This window comes from Suncus etruscus, chromosome 9 (genome assembly GCF_024139225.1).
Source record: "Suncus etruscus isolate mSunEtr1 chromosome 9, mSunEtr1.pri.cur, whole genome shotgun sequence".
In the NCBI taxonomy this organism is placed as follows: Eukaryota; Metazoa; Chordata; class Mammalia; order Eulipotyphla; family Soricidae; genus Suncus; species Suncus etruscus.
In genome coordinates, this window is record NC_064856.1 from 111,330,308 (window position 1) to 111,350,213 (window position 19,906).

At 50.6% G+C, this 19,906-nt stretch overlaps 2 protein-coding genes across 5 annotated transcripts in view; one reads left to right on the plus strand and one right to left on the minus strand.

The window, feature by feature from the left end:
* The first annotated feature begins 589 nt into the window (after window positions 1-589).
* Window positions 590-19,906, plus strand: part of PPP6R3 (protein phosphatase 6 regulatory subunit 3) — a 59,667-nt gene continuing 40,350 nt past the window's right edge. For all 4 annotated transcript variants that reach the window (XM_049781194.1, XM_049781195.1, XM_049781196.1 and 1 more), the window contains exons 1-4: window positions 590-726; window positions 7,102-7,334; window positions 16,649-16,835; window positions 19,451-19,588. In XM_049781194.1, coding sequence (XP_049637151.1) covers window positions 7,108-7,334; window positions 16,649-16,835; window positions 19,451-19,588 — 552 coding nt within the window. In that variant the 5' untranslated portion in view covers window positions 590-726; window positions 7,102-7,107. The remainder of the gene's footprint in view (window positions 727-7,101; window positions 7,335-16,648; window positions 16,836-19,450; window positions 19,589-19,906) is intronic.
* LOC126019095 (60S ribosomal protein L27-like) lies at window positions 12,953-13,426 on the minus strand. Its single transcript, XM_049781282.1, has one exon. The coding sequence runs from the start codon at window positions 13,413-13,415 to the stop codon at window positions 13,005-13,007; it is 411 nt and encodes a 136-aa protein (XP_049637239.1). The 5' UTR covers window positions 13,416-13,426; the 3' UTR covers window positions 12,953-13,004.

A 19,906-nucleotide genomic window follows, 5' to 3' on the forward strand; every position in this document is an offset into this window, starting at 1 on the left:
CTGGCTCAGGGGACCATAAGGGATGCTGGGGATTGAACCTGTGTCCTTCTTGAGTCAACTGTGTACATGGCAAACACCCTAACCCTGTACTACCACTCTGGCCCCTTCTATCGTTTTTTCTTTCTAAAATTAATTTTTTTATTTTTGGTTTTTCGGGCCACATCCGATTGATGCTCAGGGGTTACTCCTGGCTAAGCGCTCAGAAATTGCCTCTGGCTTGGGGACGCCGGGGGATCGAACCGTGGTTGGTCCTATGCTAGCGCTTGCAAGGCAGGCACCTTACCTCTAGTGCCACCTCACCGGCCCCTCTAAAATTAACTTTGTCAAAATATTTTTGTTTTTGAGCCACACCCAGCAACATTTAGGGGTTACTCCTGGTCTGTGCTCTGGAATCACTCCTGGTGATGCTCGGGGATCATATGGGAAGCTGGGAATCAAACCCAGGTCAGCCCAGTGCAAGGCAGGTGCCCAGCCATTGTACTGTCTCTCCAAGAAAAGACTGATGCTGCCTCAGTGCAGTGCTCTTGTGTCCCCCCCCTCCTGCCAGTGCTCACTGTAAGTGCTCTTCTGGTTCCAGGCCAACGCTGAGGCTTTTCCCGCTCCAGTGCGGCCCTGCAGACCTGCCGATGCGATAACTTGGAAGGACAGTTGCCAGGAGGACCTGGAATGGGCAAGGAGCCACCGAGAAGAAACCATTTCTTTTAGTTTTTAAATTTGGTTTGAAAGGTAAGACCATAGGCAGCCAGCCTCAGTTCTCTCCCCAGTTCTCTCTGGATTTTTGCCAGAACCAAGTTGAAGTTGGTGTTCTGGGCTAGCACTGGGTCTGGGTGAGCCGGTTTGGGACACCATGTGCCAGTGCCACGTGGCTGGGGGGTGGGGGGAAAGCGATGGCAGCAGCACCTCTGGGGGCCCGATGTGCTTAGCTGAAGTGGCGAGTGGTGAGAGGAAGAGCGGAAGAGCCCCGCTGCTGGGGAGTGTGTGTGTCTATCTGTCTCTGTCTGTCCCTATCCACGCATATACCAAGGTGCACTTGGCTTCCCTGAGGCCAGCTGACTCTTTTGGGAACCCTCTGCAGGAAAGGTCAGGGGTTCCACTTTGTGTTTTTGATTGTGGTTCAACTAGCCCAGCGGGAAAGTGGCTCGGAAGCCCTTGGGGACAAGCCACCGTTTATCATCCTGCCTTGCGTCTGTTCCCATGGGTCTCAAGGAATACTGCGCGTGACTCTTCCCGGCTTCTGTATCTTGGGTGATGCCGCTGTCCGCTCTGAGGGGTGACTGCTTCACGTGGCTGCTCCCTTTCTAAGCGACTCCCTTTGCACTCTTCTGACCCTCTGAGTGACTCTGCTCCCCTAGGGTGGCCCTCGGGGATACCTCAGCTCCCTGCCATGCTAGCTCAGTCGTCGTAGGGTTCCAACTTTTTCAGTTTCCCCTGCATTCCCTGTGGTGCTGTGGGGGCCCTGTCCTCTAGGGTCACTCTTCCTGCCTTTCCCTGTACCTAAATTCTTTCTTATGTCCCAATTTTTCTTTAAAGAAAATGCAGTACACAGTTGACCATAATACTTTGCTTCCAGATAAATGAGAGAAAAGTTATTCAAAAAGAATAGGAAGGCGGGCCAGAGAGAGAGCATGGAGGTAAGGTGTTTGCCTTGCATGCAGAAGGGCGTTGTTAGAATCCCGCATCCCATATGGTCCCCTGAGCCTGTCAGGAGCGATTTCTAAGCGCAGAGTCAGGAGTAACCCCTGAGTGCTGCCGGGTGTGACCCAAAAGCAAAAAAAGAATAGAAAAAAAAAGAAGGAAGAGAAGAAAGAAAAAGTACTATAGCAAGCACATTTGTGAAAACTGTTGTATCTCCAGTGCAGTCATTAATACAGTGGCAGAAGGTTTAGCAAGCCCTTGTAGTCCATACAGTTAAATTGGGGTGATCCTCTAGGGCTAAAAGTATCAAACAAAGTTGTCCAATTCAAAGCACTATTATCGATACTGCGGCTTTTAGGGCTGTGTTCTCAGCTGCCAGGCCTCCTGAAAAAAGGAGCCTCTTACAGCATCTTGTTGAATTACTCAAGGACTTGGGGGTGGGTTGTTCGGGTTCCACCTGGTGGCACTCAGGGCTGACCCTAGCTCTGCGCTCAGGAATGACTCCTGGCAGAGCCCGGCCGGTCTCCTTTAGGACTAATTTTGCCCTACTTAGTAGTATGTGTGAGGGGCCTGCGTTTAGACACATCACTGATTGGTGATGGGAGCTAAACACAGGAATTTTTTTTGTATGTGTGTGTGTGTGTAGTATTTATTTATTTTTGGGTTTTTGGGCCACGCCCTGTGGCTCTCAGGGCTTACAGCATCTGACTGAATTACTCAAAGACTTGGGGTAGGTGTTTGGGTTCCACCTGGCTGCGCTCAGGGCTGACACCTGGCTCCCATTCAGAAATCCATCCTGGCAGGCTCAGGGGACCATATGGGATGCCTGGGATCGAAGCTGGATTCGTCCCAGGTTGGCTGCGTGCAAGACAAACGCCCTACTGCTCCATCCCAACCGGAGATATTTTTGAGGATGGCATTGTTAATCTCTTAAGAGCATTTACATTTTCTCTGCTGACAGCTGCTGCTTTGGCAGCCTCTAGGACAGTCCCTCTCACTGTCTGGAGTCTTCCTCTCTACTGTCTCTCTCTTCTCTGTCGCTAGTCTGCTGTTCCTCCAGTCCTCTGAAATGTCCCTAAACCTAGAGTCGATGCCAGCTTGTGGGGAAGATCCCTTACTGAGCCATTTTGGTTACAAAAGCCCCATGGTAAATATGTTGATTTTGCAAGCCAGGAAGTTTGTTTGTTTTTTTTTGGCCACACCCAAGCGCTTAGAGGTTGCTCCTGGCTCTTCGCTGAAAAATCGCTCCTGTCAGGTTCAGGGGACCATATGGGTTGGTTGCCTGGGATCGGACCTGGGTCTATCCCACACATCCCACATCGCACATCGGCATCATGCAAGGCAAATGCCCTACTGCTGTGCTATAACTCTAGCCCTGATACAAAGGTTTTAACACACTAGGTGTATAGCTCAGTGCTGAAGCCGTGTGTGTGTGTGTGTGTGTGTGTGTGTGTGTGTGTGTGTGTGTGTGTGTGTGTGTAGCTCAGTGCTGAAGGTGGGGAGGGAGGGAGGGAGGGAGGGAGGGAGGGAGGGAGGGAGGGAGGGAGGGAGGAAGGAAGGTAGGAAGGAAGGAAGGAAGGAAGGAAGGAAGGAAGGAAGGTAGGTAGGTAGGTAGGTAGGTAGGTAGGTAGGTAGGTAGGTAGGTAGGTAGGTAGGTTGGTTGGTTCAGTAGGTAGGTAGGTTGGTTCGGTAGGTAGGTAGGTTGGTTCAGTAGGTAGGTAGGTAGGTAGGTAGGTAGGTAGGTAGGTAGGTAGGTAGGTAGGTAGGTACTGGGTCAGACTGAGGAACAAAAAGATTTTGATTACACAGCTTCTTTTTTTTTTTTGGTTTTTGGGCCACACCCGGCGGTGCTCAGGGGTTCCTCCTGGCTGTCTGCTCAGAAATAGCTCCTGGCAGGCACGGGGGACCATATGGGACACCGGGATTCGAACCAACCACCTTTGGTCCTGGATCGGCTGCTTGCAAGGCAAACGCCGCTGTGCTATCTCTCCGGGCCCGATTACACAGCTTCTTATAAAAAGTGCGGAATATAAAATAAGCTAGTTAGTTCCACTGTATCTTCCCATGGACCTGAGAAAAATAAAACTGTTTTCCTTGGGTTACTGCTTTTCAGCCTTCCGAGGTCGTGGGGTCCTCTTTCTGGAAGGGCTGTGAGATCTAGTGCAGTGCTCTGGGGAGGACACAGGCCCCTGTTGCTGAACACCCTGCAGGGCCCAGGGAGATCTCCTGGCTTGGTGTCCAGGGTCACTCTTGGTAGCCTTCAAGACTACGTGGGAGGGCAGGGATTGACCCAGGACTGCCGGTGCCGAGCTCAGGCCTTAACCCTTGTGCTCTCCAGCCCGGAGTTTCTCTCTGCCCAGGTACAGTCCTAGCTGTGGTGTGACTGACCTCAGCCGACAAGCGCGTGATTTTCAGGAGAGAGAGCACTTGCAGGATTGTATTTGCTCTTGTTCTTCTGTTGTCTTCCTGTCAGATAGTTTCCCCGTGAAGACTTCCTCCAAGGAAGGGCAGAGTAACAAGGCTGTGGACTGAGCCAGAAACGGCCCCATTGTTGCCAGTGAGTGGCGGGGTGTCCCCTGCCTTGATCTGGGGGTGGGCAGTGCACTTATGAGCCACGAAGTTTGCTTGTGTTTTGTGTTGGGGGCTGTGCCTAACAGTTTCCTAGAGCTGGTCTTCCAGAGCTCAGGGATCACTCCTGGCGGGACTTGGGGAACCCTGTGTCACACTTGGGGTTCGAGTCTGTGTTGGCTGTTGCAGGTTTGTCCCCAGTCTTCCTGGCCTTATTGAGTTCTTTCTCAGCAGACTTCACCAGAGTCCATTGTTGGAGCTGTCTTTCTTGTCATTTTATGTAAAATAAATCCCAGTTCCAACAGTTTTACGGTGAATTTATTAAGCATAGAGACTTCAGGGGTAGGGTGGCAAAGTTTTCAAGCCACTCGCTGTTTGTTGTGTTGGAGTTCTGAAGGTTCATTTTCCTCATTCAGAACCATTCAGTCTTGGAATTTGGCCAGAAGGTCACACTCCCAAGGCCACCTCAATCTCTGGGCAGCAGGAAGCTCTTCTGTGGCAGGAGGTCTCGGTGCTGGCCATGGGAAGAGCCATGGTGAGCGTGGCGGATTGTCCCCTTAGACCCACTTGTCTCAGCTTCTAGGGGGGTTTGGTTTGGTTTTTGTTCTGGGCCACACTCAGTGAGGTGCAGGGGATTTCCCCACCTGTCACTTGGCCCCTCAAGGGATTTTGCTTGTGTTTGCCTTTTTTTTTTATTTTTTTTTTTTTTGGTTTTTGGGCCACACCCGGTGACGCTCAGGGGTTACTCCTGGCTATGCGCTCAGAAGTCGCTCCTGGCTTGGGGGACCATATGGGACGCCGGGGGATCGAACCTCGGTCCATCCTAGGCTAGTGCAGGCAAGGCAGGCACCTTACTTCTTGCGCCACCGCCCGGCCCATGTTTGCCTTTTTATTCCTAGTGTGTGATCTGGAATTTTTGGGAGACCAGCAAGTGCTGGGATTGAACCCTGGTCAGCCACATTCGAGGGAGGAGTTGTACATACTCATATTCTCATATTCTCTGTGTGTGTCTGTCTGTCTGTCTGTTCCTCCTTCCTTCTCCGTCCCCCACCCCCAGGGCCATATAGTGGCGGAAGGGGGGAAATAACCTCTAGATCTTGACTTTGGTTGACACCTCACCATTCCCTTTGAATCACATCCCTGACCCTCACCCCCCAGGCACCCTTAAGGTCCTCTGAATGTTACGGCCACTCTTTTGTCTCCACACTGCTGCTGCATCCTGCCACGCTGGCAGGTGCCCTTAGCACTCGGCCCCATCATCCACCTCTGGAAACTGGCTTTGACGAAGGTTTGCTTTTTCCTTGAATTTTCTGTTTGAAACTGCTTTGTGGGAAGTGCTGGCCGTCAGTGTCCTGTCTGGACTGATGGCTTTCACCTGGCAGTGCTCCTGTGTGGCGCCGGACTTCAGAACAGAGGGGAGTGCTGCTAGCCTGGGTTCACAGTCTCCAGCACTCAGTGGGGTTCCCTGAACCCTGCTGGGAGTGATTCTTGAGTCAGAACTAGGAGTAACTCCTGAGTGTCACTGTCTGTGGCCCCCAAACCCTGCAGGGATGAGGGGGGCAGAATTTGGTCTTACTGTTTTCTTCTGGGAGGAGGAGACTGGGAGGGGCACACCTCAGTTCCCAAGGGCTGCTCCCGGCTCTATGTTGTGCCAGGATGGAACTCTGGCCTACTGTGTGCGAAGCATGTGTTCTGGGCCCCAAGTTCTGAGTTCTCTCCTTGGTCCCTGAATTCTGAGTTACTCTTGGACCCTAGTTCTGAGTTCTTTCTCCCTGAGCCCCAAGTCCTGATTCTTTCTCTAGGCCCTGAGTTGAGTCTGTCTGGATCCCAAGTTCTGAGATCTCTCTCTGAGCCCTGAGTTCTGAGTCTTCCCCTTTGGCCTCTTTTATTGTTCTGACTGCTGCTGGTGTGTAGAAAGTCTTCTGGGTACCGGTGCTTTCAAGTACTTTCTGTGGAACAGTACTGTTGGGGAAAGAGAAGGTCCTGGAGCTGCTGAGATCTTCCCTTTCCGGCATACGTTGTTGTTGTTATTTTTAGGAGGTCACACCGGCAGCGCTTAGGGGCTGGTTACTCCTGGCTCTGCACTTAGGAATCACTCCTGGCAGGCCTGGGGGACCATGCGGATGCCTGGGTGGGGTGTGAAACCTGGGTGAGCCTTGTGCTCGTCTAGTGCCCTCCCGCTGCCCTGTGGCCCAGCCTTGAGCACCTTTGTGGGCAGTGTCTTGACTATCCCCTGATTGAAGAGGCTTCCTCTGAGTTCCTGGGAGGTCGGGTGGCACTTAGCTCTGGAGACGTGGGGACCGTGGCCATTCAGCTAGGCACCTTGGTGGTAATGCTCAGGGTGCTGGCAGCAGGGGTGTGGGGGATCTGAGGAGACCAGTGGGTCTTCCCGTGAATCCCCTGAGATGTTTCCTGTCTAGACCTTCCATTCTGAGTGTTCCTGTAGCTGGATGGGAGGTTTCGCAGGGTTTCTGTCTCTAACATCCCATATTCTCTCCTTGCTGCTCCCATTTGATAGAACTGCTGTGGGTTTTATGGACTTCCTTTTAAAAGAAATTGGGCCTGGCATTGCTGAGGGCATACTCCTGCCTCTGCACTCAGGGATCACTCCTGGTGGTGCTTGGGACCCTATGGGGTGCCAGGGATTGAACCCGGGTTGGCTGTGTGCAAAAGGAAGCACCCTTCCCACTGTACTCCCGCTCTGGTCACAGGGGACATGGTTTTCAAACTGCATTTGGGCCCCGGTCACAGGGTTCGCACTTGATAGGCTCAGCCCGAAGCACCTGGTCCTTAAAACGGCCCAAGACGACAGCTTCCTTGGGCTGCGCCTAAACTGAGCTTTGAAAGATGAATGTGGAGTCGAAATTTTATTTCCAATACTCTCTGCGTTTCGTTTAGACCAGCATGTTTTGGAAATTTGATCTACACTCATCATCCCACATAGACACGCTTCTAGAGAGGGACGACGTCACGCTGAAGGAGCTGATGGATGAGGAGGATGTGCTGCAGGAGTGCAAGGCCCAGAATCGAAAGCTCATAGAGTTTCTGTTACGAGCAGAATGCCTCGAAGACCTAGTTTCCTTCATTATAGAAGAGCCGCCTCAAGACATGGATGAGAAGATCCGATACAAGTAAGAGCCTTCAAAGTGGAGGAGGGAGGGCTGCTGTACTGGAGACACCACCGATGTTCTAGGTTGTGGTGGTGGAAGGTTTGTGCCAAAGAGCAAAATTGTGATGAATTTCCTAAAACGGGGGGGGGGGGGGGGGGGGCAGGATGAAGGGGCTCCCTGGGATCACACGCCCCAGCTAAGCCCGAGCTGGTGCTGCGGGACACTGCATCAGGAAAAGTTACCTGGCGTTTGGTGACCCTGAAGCGCCTGGCCAGGTAGCGCCTCGCTACCTGCTGTGGCTGCTGCCTCCTCCTTGGTGCTGTCCTTCAGGTCCAGCCAGGCCCTGCCTGGCTCTTTGCTATGAGGGACTGGCATGCACGGGTCCTGCAGAGACATTCTGAAACGACCTCCTCCCCCGAATTGAAAGGATTAGGGTTCTAGTGAAAATTTTTTTAACCTGCGATTTGTTTTCATTTTGTTTTGAGCCCACCCCCACCCCCGGCCGTGCTCAGCGCTTACTTCTGGCAGTGCTCGGGGGACCATATAGGGATCAGGCGCCTTCCCACTGTGCTGTCTTCTATCCCTATTTGCGACTTTTGGAGTAGTTGGTCCCCCAACACTCAGTATTGAAAGCAAACTATTCTTTGCACTGGGTAACCATAACAAGCTAGTAAGGACTGTGTCCTAATTCTCCTTTGCACTTCCTTGGGTGACCCCAGTCTGCCCCTCCTTCCAGGTACCTTTTTATTCCTGGGGAGAATTTGACGGTCAAATGCTGGTGACTTGGATTTCTGGAAGTCCTGTTCTGTCCAGCCATTAAGACGGACATTGATGTCCAACAGCAGCCCACCTGGGCTCAGCGCCCGGCAGGGGAGAGAGGCGGTCGCAGAGCTGTTGGTCTGGTGTTTCGCCAAGTGGCTGCAAGTGTGGGATCCCGTGCTGGCTGGGGGCTGTGCTGTGCTTGGTGCCTGCCCCAGTCCTTGGCAGAGCAGAACCCTACCGGTCCCATTTCTGCCTGAATGGAGTGACCATATCCGTCACTGGGGCCACCACTGTGCTTAGGGAAGGACTCACTAGACCCCAGAGTGCTCGTGCCTTTGGCTGAGCCTGTGTAACAGGGTGCCGGGGCTCTCTGAGAGGGTGCTACCCTCTGGGTATCTTCGTCCACTCTCAGGATGGCCGACAGGTCCCTGTCAACTGTGTCTGGACAAGATCTGAGCTTTGCAGGGTTAAAGATGGAGAGGCAAGGGACATGTGTGGCGATGTGGGTGCCACATTAGGCTCCAGACCCCATGCAAGCTGCCCAGGTCTGAGCCCAGTATTGCCTTTACTTCAGGCCATGTTTCCCAAGGCTGCTGCTTTTCTTCCTTCCTTCCTTCCTTCCTTCCTTCCTTCCTTCCTTCCTTCCTTCCTTCCTTCCTTCCTTCCTTCCTTCCTTCCTTCCTTCCTTCCCTCCCTCCTTCCTTCCTCCGTCCCTCCCTCCCTCCCTCCCTCCCTCCCTCCCTCCCTCCCTCCCTCCCTCCCTCTTTCTTTCTTTCTTTCTTGCCACACCCTGTGACGCTCAGGGGTTACTCCTGGCTATGCGCTCAGAAGTTGCTCCTGGCTTCTTGGGGGACCATATGGGACGCCGGGGGATCGAACCGCGGTCCGTCCTAAACGCAGGCAAGGCAGGCACCTTACCTTCAGCGCCACCACCCGGCCCTTTCTTTCTTTCTTTCTTTCTTTCTTTCTTTCTTTCTTTCTTTCTTTCTTTCTTTCTTTCTTTCTTTCTTTCTTTCTTTCTTTCTTTCTTTCTTCCTTCCTTCCTTCCTTCCTTCCATTCCTTCCGTCCTTCCTTCCTTCCTTCCTTCCTTCCTTCCTTCCTTCCTTCCTTCCTTCCTTCCTTCCTTCCTTCCTTCCTTCCTTCCTTCCTTCCCCTCTCTCTCTCTCTCTCTCTCTCTCTCTTTCTTTTCTCTCTCTCTCTCTCTTTCTTTCTTTTCTCTCTCTCTCTCTTTCTCTCTCTTTCTCTCTTTCTCTCTCTCTCTCTCTCTTTTTCTTTTTCTTTTTTTTTTTTTTTTTTTTTGGTTTTTGGGTCACACCCGGCAGTGCTCAGGGGTTATTCCTGGCTCCAGGCTCAGAAATTGCTCCTGGCAGACACGGGGGACCATATGGGACCCCACGATTCGAACCGATGACCTCCTGCATGAAAGGCAAACGCCTTACCTCCATGCTATCTCTCCGGTCACAGGCTGCTTATTTTCTGGCAGTTGGTGTCTGTCCCTTGGCGGGGTCCTTTGAGTTGAAAACCCTGGGCAGAAATTTGCACTGAGCAAAGGTTCACAGTGGGTCCTGAGCAGAGCTAGAGAGGCAGGTTCTCCTGAGACTGGCAGGGCTGTGGGCTCAGCAGCCTTGGGGGAGCAGAGGGAGAAAGTGGGGGCCCCAGGGTCTCTTTAGACTGGGGAGGGAGTTTTCCAAGAGGACAAGTGACTCTGGTGGGGGGAGTGGACTGTGGGTGCAAAGAAATTTGGAGGGAACAAGACGGGGGGTGGGGGGGGGGGAAAGGGACCGAGCGTGTCCAAGGGACGGGGGGTCCTGCAGATCAGAGGCGCTGGGGTTTCTCCCTTGACCTCTGCACCAGAATGAGGTCAGAGCATGAAATGGGAGCAAGACAAAGTGAGCTTTTCTAAAGGGGTAGGATTGAGAGTGTTTTAGAAAACACTTGGGGTGTTTTAGAAACACGTTTGATTTGAATGGGGAGGGAGAGAAATTCCAGCTCCGAATGAAGAAATCTCTAGGGGTTAGGGACTGCACCCGTTGGTCACCCAGTGGTGCTTGGGGAGGCCCAGGCAGTGCCAGTTGGTCCCAAGCTTACTGTGAAGCTGAACTCAGGCCTTTGAGCATGGCCTTGGGCTGTTTGAGTGTTAGGACTCAGACTTTTCTGGGTAGACCACTCACGAGTGCCTGTGACATAGACATGAAGGTTTTTGTGACCAATTAAAACTTCTCTTTCTTTTTTTTTTTTTTTTTTTGGTTGTTTCTTTTGGGGGGTGAGCTCCTGGTGCTCAGGGGTTACTCCTGACTATGCGCTCAGAAATCGCTCCTTGCTCAGGGGACCATATGAGACGCCAGGGTATTGAACTGAGGTCCGTCCTGGGTCATCTGCATGCAAGGCAAACACCCTATCACTGTGCTATTGCTCTGGCCCCCAATTAAAACTTTTCTGTGTCCTTTCCTGGACCCCGGTGCCGCACTCTTGTTTGCGGCGGGGACAGTGGCTCGGACATCTCCTGTATGTCACTGGCTCTCTCAACTATTGTGAGAGGGACTTTCTGTAAAATAATTCCACCTTGTGAAATCAACCACGCACTGTATTTCCAACCCCTGGTGGACAGGTCTGATGCAGGTAAGGTAGTTGTGAAGAGTTAATAAATCAAACCAGTCAGGAGAGGTCACGAAGTCAGTGGCTTCTCGCCTCCTGGTTTCACTCTGCACCTCAAGCCAAACTGACCTTTCTTTATTAAACCAGTACAAATGCACCAGGAGGGGAAAGGTCAAGTGAGATACAAAAGTACCTGTCCAGGTAGACTTTTATATATCAAAGGACTTGGTGAAAAGAAAGACGAAATTGAGGAACACCTTTGTTTTAGAGCTTTGCAGCAGGTTTAGGAAGTAACTGATAGAGGCGAGCTCAGCTCAAGTCCCTGTTCCTGTTCCTCCGTGAGCTTTTGTGTCTCTACAGGACAGATGTAGAGTGAGGTGCAGGCGCAGGATCGGAGCTCAAGGATCTGGTTCTGCAGCGTCCTGCTGTGGGTAGCTGAGGAAGGTCCTTGTCAGCTCCTATTACAGCTGGGCGCCCATGCCCACCCAAGTGTCCGAAAGGCAAGGCCAGCCTGACTAAGCTGTCCATTCTGCCATCTTGTCTCTGCCACCATCCCCACCCTACTTCCATCCCCCTATTCCTCTTGGTTTGGAGATAGTTTGGGACCTCCCCGGCTTTCTTTCAGGCCGTGACTTTTTCCAGTCCCTTGGCTTTGCTGTCCCCACAGCATTGAGTGGTGGCCCTTGGCCTTCCTCACTGCCTTTGGATCCTGGCCACTCCCTGGGAGCTGTCAAGGCAGAGCCGGGACCTGGGTGTGCATGTGCTTGGGAAGAGCCTGCCTGACCTTCCTAACACCACTGAGAGACCAGAGGGAGCAGAGAGACAGATCTGCTCCCTGGTCGGCCACACTCAGCTGCAAGCACACTTCTGTGGGCACCCAGAGCCAGGCATCTTCCAGGGATCAGCGTTGGCCACTGGTGAGCCCAGGCCCTGCCGTGTGGCTTCCCTGGGCTCTCAAGTCCAGCCTCTGCTCATTTCGGGGCGAAAGGTTTGGTTCTCTATGTAGCTTGGTTTCCAAAGCATGTTTCAGGCATACTAGCAAATTGACGAGCAGACGAGTGTAAACCATTTCCTAGTTTGTGAAGACATTGGACCTTTTCCTCCGAACATCCTGGATGCCTCCTGGGTGTTGCAAGTCAGCCCCTGAAGAGGTTGACTGATGGAGGGATGGAGGATGAGGTCTTTCCCCTCCAGCTCGGAGCATGCATCTGCCACCCTGTTCAGCTGGCGGTTCTGAGGTGAAGCGGCGGGTAAACAGCTCGCAGACAGTCAGGCTTGTGGAAATATGAGCTTTATTCGGTGGATAAGACTGAAGTCTTGTCAGTTCCAGCATCAGTTCCAGCCAAAAAGCCCCTCGCCTTCCACAGAGTTTTTTATCCCCCAGAATCAGGTACCACCCAATGGTGGGATCAGGTACCACCCTAGGGTGGGAGCAGAATGCCAAGTCACATCCTAGGGTAGGGCACAATCACTGATCAGGGTAGGGTCAGTAACATAATAATCCCATAAAATGTTTACATACACAATAATTCCCCTGTTTGCTTTTAGTAAACAATTTATTAAAGGAAAAACTAGTCAATAATAAAAGAGCGGCTGTTTGCCGCACAGGAAAATGTAAAGAAAAACTTCTAACCTAAACACAGGGTGTCTAAAACCAGAAACATGTATCAAGGAATCAACTACAAGCTCCTGAGAAGATAAATCTAAGATGAACATAGATCCAGAAAGGTTGTGTAGCAGGCGAGAAGAAGCACCTTTTCTTTATTTGTTGTTGTTGGTTTTGGTATTAGGTTTTTGGGTCACACCTGGCAGCTCTCATGAGTTACTCCTGGCTCTATGCTCAGAAATCGCTCCTGGCAGATCCAGGATAGGAACCAATGACCTTCTGCATGAAAGGCAAATGCCTTCATGCTATCTCTCTGGACCCATTTTCTTTTCTTTTCTTTTTTTCTTTTTGGTTTTTGGGCCACACCCATTTGACGCTCAGGGGTTACTCCTGGCTATGTGCTCAGAAATTGACCCTGGCTTGGTGGGACCATATGGGACGCCGGGGGATCGAACCTCAGTCCGTTCCTTGGTAGACTTACAAGGCAGACACCTTATCTCTAGCGCCACCTTCCTGGCCCCTCCGGACCCATTTTCATTCAAGTCCAGGTAGACCAGAAAGCCCATCTTTGAGGGCTTTGGATTAGGCCCTTATTTTGGAGGAAGAAGCATATACCCCCTGCACAGTGGGGGACCACTGCAATGATGACCAATAGGCTTCTGAACTTAATCCAAGTTCTTTTTTTTTTTTAATTTGTTTGGTTTTTAATGATGGAAACAAAACAGATTTAAAACCGCAGCTTCTGGAAGAACCACTTGTTCTTGCCCGTCTTGTATCTCTCCTCAAACTTGACCTTGGCCTCTCTGCGGGCCTTGCGCTTAAGAGCCGGGTCTCTGAAGACATCCTTATTGACGATGGTTTTGTCCAAAGGGATGTCCACGGAGTACCTTGTGGGCATAAGGTGATTATAGTTATATACTTTCACGAAAGACTTGATCTTTGACCTTTTCGCGATTTTCTTCTTGCCCATGGCGGCTGTCACTTTGTGTGGATAGCAGTCAATTCCAGCCACCAGGGCATGACTGTAGGGGCGGTCTGAGGTGCCATCATCAATGTTCTTGACGATGACTGCTTTGCATCCTGAGTAGCGTCCAGCTAGCACCAGGACCACCTTCCCGGGTTTCATAAACTTGCCCATTTCGACAGCAACCACTCGGGCCTACCTTAATCCAAGTTCTTAATCCAGGCTGAAGTCCGTATAATGTCCGAAATTGATGTACCAATAAGGTTGATTATTTATAGATGGGAGCTTAAGTCACAAACCAAAACAAAATGTTTAAGGCAGAGACCCTCCCTGTGCAAATAAACAACTTGAGGATCCATCCAAAATGGATGGAACCTCCTATAAACCTAGTATTTTGCCTATGATGCGCCCACGCAAAAAACCCTGAGAACAGACAAAAATATCATTTAGGAAATTATAGACAATATCTAACCCACTAATCTAAAGTCAAGAAAGCAAAACCCTAATGTAATACAACATCAAAGATTAAAAACTAAAATAGAAAAACATTAATTACAATAGTCAAAAGAAGTGTAGTACCAAATATAACTTCAAAGGATTACAATTATAAGAAAAATACAAACGGTGAAATTTCTACAGAGTCCCATACCAATCTGTAAAGATGAGGGGTCTGGAACTCCGAAAAGAATGGCAAAAGACACTTGATGGGTCTGGAAAAACGGGTTGAAGCCTGGTACAGAAGATAACATCAAGCTGAATGAAGGAAGGCCAGAACAGTCATCCATGTGTTGGGGAATCCCCAAGCGTTACATCATTACCATCATGAGTTGGTTGGTCTTCTACATTTCCTTTGGAATCGGTGCAATCTTGGGGTAGCCGTTGTAGAAATGGTCAACAGTAGTGCTGTGTATGTGGATGGAAAACCAGAAATTTAGATAGCACAGTTTAACTGGGATCCAGGGACTGTGGGTCTTATCCATGGATCTTTTCTCTGGGGTTATATTGTGACACAAATTCCAGGTGGCTTCATTTCCAACAAGTTTGCAGCAAACATGGTGCAAAACTCCAACAGTCATGGATTTCTTCCTCAGGCCAAGATCAGGAGTCTTGTAGTTGTGGGTGAAGGAGATGAGTTGCACATGTGAAGGAAATCCTGAAAATTAAATTTTAAGGACTAGGAAGAGAGAAGGAAGGATAAGGAAGACTAAATTGGGGAAGATTAAGTTAGGAAAAAGGAACTATATACAAAATAAGCAAAACAGACAGACACTGAACAAGACATACACATACAGACTTCACAAAAAATATGGCCATAACACTCACTCATACCAAAAAATATTTGTTGGAAAGGATCCAAAATAGAGCAAAAGAAAAAAGAATTCAGCTGAATCAACTAAAAACACTTTAAAGTGTAATAGCCGGCAACTGTTAGATGAATCATTTCAAATTCAAAAAATTTTTTTTGTTTTTATGGCAGAGCAGAGCAGATCTGGAAGAGAATTTCATGCATAAAACAAACATGGAAAACTCTACTATAAGTGTATAATAGTATATATACAAAGTTATTGTATAACAGTAACTCTATGATAGTCAGTCATAGGTGAGAAGCACTGTGAAGAAAGTCCACCTAAAAATTATTATGTCAGCGTCTTAAAACCTAAATTGAGGGAAATAAAGCAATGATGTTAAAATAAAAAGAATGAAAGTCATTAAATGAGTATACCTAGAAAGAAAAACATTAATATGATGAGAAATTTTTTTTTCAGGTGAACCTTGACTAAATTAAAGTGTAAGATTTCATGATTAACTGAGACCTAGAGCAATAATGAAATTAAGACATAAATCCACCATACAAGGAAACACATTGGGGGTCCATGATTTTCAATCCATATTCATTGATCATGCCTGTGGAAAGAAGCAGAGCATTAATAGCAACCGATAAGAAAGTGAAATATGATAATTTGGTGTTCATTGTAGATCTTTAAGAAGTATAAAACAGGGGCCGGGAAGGTGGCGCTAGAGGTAAGGTGTCTGCCTTGCAAGCACTAGTGTAGGACAGACCGTGGTTCGATCCCCCCCCCCCCCCCCCCCGTGTCCCATATGGTCCACCAAGCCAGGGGCAATTTCTGAGCGCATAGCCAGGAGTAACCCCTGAGCTTCAAACGGTGTGGCCCAAAAACCAAAAAAAAAAAAAAAGAAGAAGAAGTATAAAACAAGATATATGCTGCTGTGGATTTCACCAATGTATTAGGGACTTTTTTGATGATCTTGTCATCAAGATTGATCCACTGTTGTTTCGCAGCAATTTTACAGTATGAAGTACAGTGTCCATAGTGAACTTTACCATAATGGTTTGACACTGATGATAAGTTGTATTTCTTAATCTTGCTTTTATTCTCTGAAGTGAATTCTACTAAATTGAGGTCTTCTAAAGGGAAATCTACATAAGTGCAATTTTTTTGTTTGCCATCAAAGCAAAATGTTTCAAGTGTATTATAAGTACTGGTGGCAGTTTCCATAAATACGTTTTCTTTGAAAAATCTCTTCTAGGGGCTGGAGAGATAGCATGGGGGTAAAGTGTTTGCCTTTCATGCAGGAGGTCATCGGTTCGAATCCCGGCGTCCCATATGGTCCCCTGTGCCTGCCAGGAGCAATTTCTGAGCCTGGAGCCAGGAATAACCCCTGAGCCACTGCCGGGTGTGACCCAAAAACCACAAAAAAAAAAAAAAAAAAAAAAAAGAAAAATCTCTTCTAGTTTTGCAGCTGTTGCACTGAACTTTGTTGTCATCCCTTAACTCTTCTTCTTTAAAAAATTCAGAGGCATTCCTGTAATGTACATTTGTCTGTAGATGTAACAGCCAGAGACAATTGAACAAATGTCTCATAAACTTCAGACTTTTGGTGGCATGTGAGACAACATTTTATGGGATTGTTATGTTACTGACCCTATCCTGATCGGTGATTGTGCCCTACCCTAGGATATGACCTGGCATTCTGCCCCCACCCTAGGGTGGTACCTGATTCTGCTTCCACCATTAGGTGGTATCTGATCCCACCATTGGGTGGTACCTGATTCTGGGGGATAAAAACAAGGGTCTGTGGAAGGCGAGGGGCTTTTTGGCTGGAACTGATGCTGAGGCTTTGGACTGCAGTCTTGTCCACCTAATAAAGTTAATATTCCCACAAGCCTGTCTGCAAGCTGTTTACTCGCCGCTTCGCCTCAGAACCGCTGGCTGAACAGGGTGGCAGATGCGTGCTCCGAGCTGGAGGGAAAGACCTCATCCTCCATCCCTCCATCAGTCAACCTCTTCAGGGGCTGACTTGTAACACTGGGGTGCTGCTTCAGTTGTCAAGTCAGTTGTCCTTGGAGATGTGGAGACGTTGACATGCTTGTCCTGTTCTTCCAGGTACCCGAATATATCCTGTGAGCTGCTCACTTCGGATGTCTCCCAGATGAACGACCGGCTGGGGGGTGACGAGTCCCTGCTCGTTCGGTTGTACAGCTTCCTCCTCCGTGACTCCCCCTTGAACCCCCTTCTCGCCAGTTTCTTCAGCAAGGTGCTAAGTATCCTCATCAGCAGGAAGCCAGAACAGGTAACTAAAACACGCACCAGCCAGGAGCAGGGCCGCTCGGTCACCACGAGGTGTCCAGCAGATGCCCAGGGTCTCTGATTCAGGCTTCTGGGTGGGGCCTCTCCATAGGCACTGCCAGAAACTCACTTGAACCTGCACCTTTCTTAGTGCTCTCCTCAATGCACCACCCCATCCTGACACCCTTTTTGCAGGGACACTTTCCTCGCTGTCCATTTCCTTGGATGGCCTGCCAGCGGCGTGAGTGGGCCTGATCTGTTCTGGTGATCCGAGCACTGGGGTCACTGCGAGCAGACCCATGTCTACGTGCCCACTTTAAGCCCCATCCACCCCAGAGAGTGAGGTTGGGGGGCCCCCTGTCCTCTGTGTTGCCCCGCCCTCTGTGTTGCCCCAAATGAAACGTGAATCTGCTTTTTCTGGCAAAGGGCAGTGGGTTTCATGGTTTCTAGAAACGGTGATTTCTGTTCTGGATCAACACAGAAAAGTTCGTGTTTAACCTGAGGCGTTTGGCCACAGACTTCCCATAGAGAAAATGTCTCTGTGCTGTTCAGTTCATACCTGAATGCTGGGGTGGGGGTCCCCCTGTTGCACACCTCATTTTTTTGTTGTTGTTGTTTTCCCGCCCCACCTCGATCTGTTGTTGTTTTGGGGCCGCACCTGATGGCGCTCAGGGTCACTCCTGGCTCTGCGTTCAGAAATTGTTTCTGGCAGGCTGGGGAACCATATGGGAGGAATGCCAGGGATCAAACCCAGGTCCATCCCAGGTCTGCTGTGTGGAAGGCAAATGCCCGACCTGCTATGCTATCACTCCGGTTCCTTACTCCTCTTCTGCCTCCTTTTTCTTGACCTGCCTTTGCTTTGTTTTTATTCCGGAGACAAACTCCCCACTAGCAGTTGTACAGGTTTCTGGGACGTGTGGGCCTGGCCTGGCAGCATCACCTGAGGACTGGATTATGGCCAGGACAGGGGCTGAGCAACATTTTCTGAGGGACTTGGATGGCTATTCAGCCTGAGTCTCTCAGTTGAGGGGTGCCAGAGTGAGGGCTGTTCCACACAAAAAACAGGATCCTAGGGAACAGCGCTCGGGGCAGTGGCTAAGGGCATGGGTGTCGCAACTAACTGCTGGGGCCCAGTTACCTCCTTCTTTAATCAGGCACCCTGCCCTGCCCTGCTCTTCGCAGACCTATTTTAAGCTCAGGCTGTTTGTCCAGGGCCAGGGCGACGTGGACACGTCTCGTACTTGCTCTGCAGACAGGTCACTGTCTCCTGTTGCCAGCCGAGCAGAGCACCTTTCTCTCAGGTGACACCACGTCTGTATGGACACGAAGTCCCCGTACAAATACTCCTATTATCTCCACCCTCCTTTGTACCAGTTGAGCCAAGTGCAGGCTCTCGAAGCACTCTGGCCTTGCCGGTTTCCAACAGCACAGCTTCTGGGCTCTGTGGACTCAATTGGGCCACAGCCACTAAACACTGAACAGACGGCCTGGATCTTTCACGGGGGCTCCCTCATCGGGCTTAGAATGAGCAGAGTAATGTCACTCCTCGTCAGCTCCAGTCCAGGTCCCAGGTGGCTCCACCCCTGCTTGTGGGAATTGGGGCAGTAAAGACCATCTCCCAGCAGGAACAAGGCCCAGGTGCTGTCTGCAGTTGGTGCCTCATGTACCTCATGTGGGGCATGCTTCTGTCCTTGGACCTCAGGGTGCGCTTGCTGCCCCCCAGTTCCATGGAACCCTCTTCTCTCCCAGTGCACCCTCGGCACCCTGGTAGAAAATCCTGTGTGACTCTGTTGTGACACGGACCCCTGGGCTGCTGAGCAACGCTTTGTCAGCTGCTTCGGCCTGCGTGAGCAGCATATTTGGTCACCAGTTCTGGCTAGAGTCTCTCTTGTGTGCTCAGGGAGCCCACAGTTCAGTTTCTACCAAACCACATTTTACCTTCTACTTTCCCAGCCTGGCGCTCGGTCCCTCATCCCTGCACTGAATGCAGCAACCCCACTAGCCACCTCACAAGTGTTTGGGAGGGTCCTGCCACACTAGGCCCTTCCTGTCCTGTCCTGTATGGGCAGGGTCTGGATGACCCCCAGGCCCGGTGGAACTGTTCTCCTTGAGTCCTTCCTGTATCTCCCTTCCCTGGCCATCTCGGTGGATCTGCCCTGGGGATTTGCTGGTCACCGACTACCATTGATCTGGCTGAGTCCTCCTCCCTCCCTGGCTGGAGTCTGTCTGGGTTTCAGATGTCTGCATCCTAGTGCCAGGTCTCGGAAGCTGGAGTGACACACACTCTGATCTTGATAGCATTTCAGGGTTCTGGTGCAGTGGTCTTGTCTCTTGTTCTCAGGGCATTTCAGGGGTTCCTCACTGGTTGAGAGGTTGTCGTGGAAGTGGGCAGGCCCTAGTGCTTCTGGTGGGGAAGGGACTGGGGCCATGCGTTGCTTTTTTGAGACAGTGTAACAGCAGGCACAACTGTGTGGCATGTAACTGCCCACTCAGCATTTGCTGTGCACCCTGAAATGGGCGGGGTTGGGACCCGGGGGTGCCATGAGGACCAAGAATGCTCTCGGTTGGCAGTTCCCAGTGAGGCTGCGGGCCTTTCAGTTTTGGCTTCTGGTCCTGCAGATAGTGGATTTCTTGAAGAAGAAGCGGGACTTTGTTGACCTCATCATCAAGCACATTGGGACGTCGGCGATCATGGACCTGCTGCTCAGGCTCCTCACATGCATCGAGCCCCCGCAGCCCAGGCAAGATGTGCTCAACGTGAGTAGCCATGTGGGGCCAGGGTCGGGGCTGGGTCACCCACCGTCTGATGCCGCTGGTGGGGGAAGAAGTGGCTTCGGGATCGATGGAAAGAGACTCCAGTTTGTGGGTCCAGATTCTGAGTGCGAGGGTCTGCTTGGGCTGCTTTGCTCCCAGCCTGGTGTTCCTTGGGCAGCCCTGGAAGGCTGGAGTGTAGATGGTCCTGCGGGACGGGACTGTGGGTTGCAACTGCTCAGTTGCATGTGCTCAGAGGCCCAGGAGGGCAAGACCTCTCTCTCTCTCTGACTCATCCATCCTGCCTCTTTCCCTTCCTCCCTC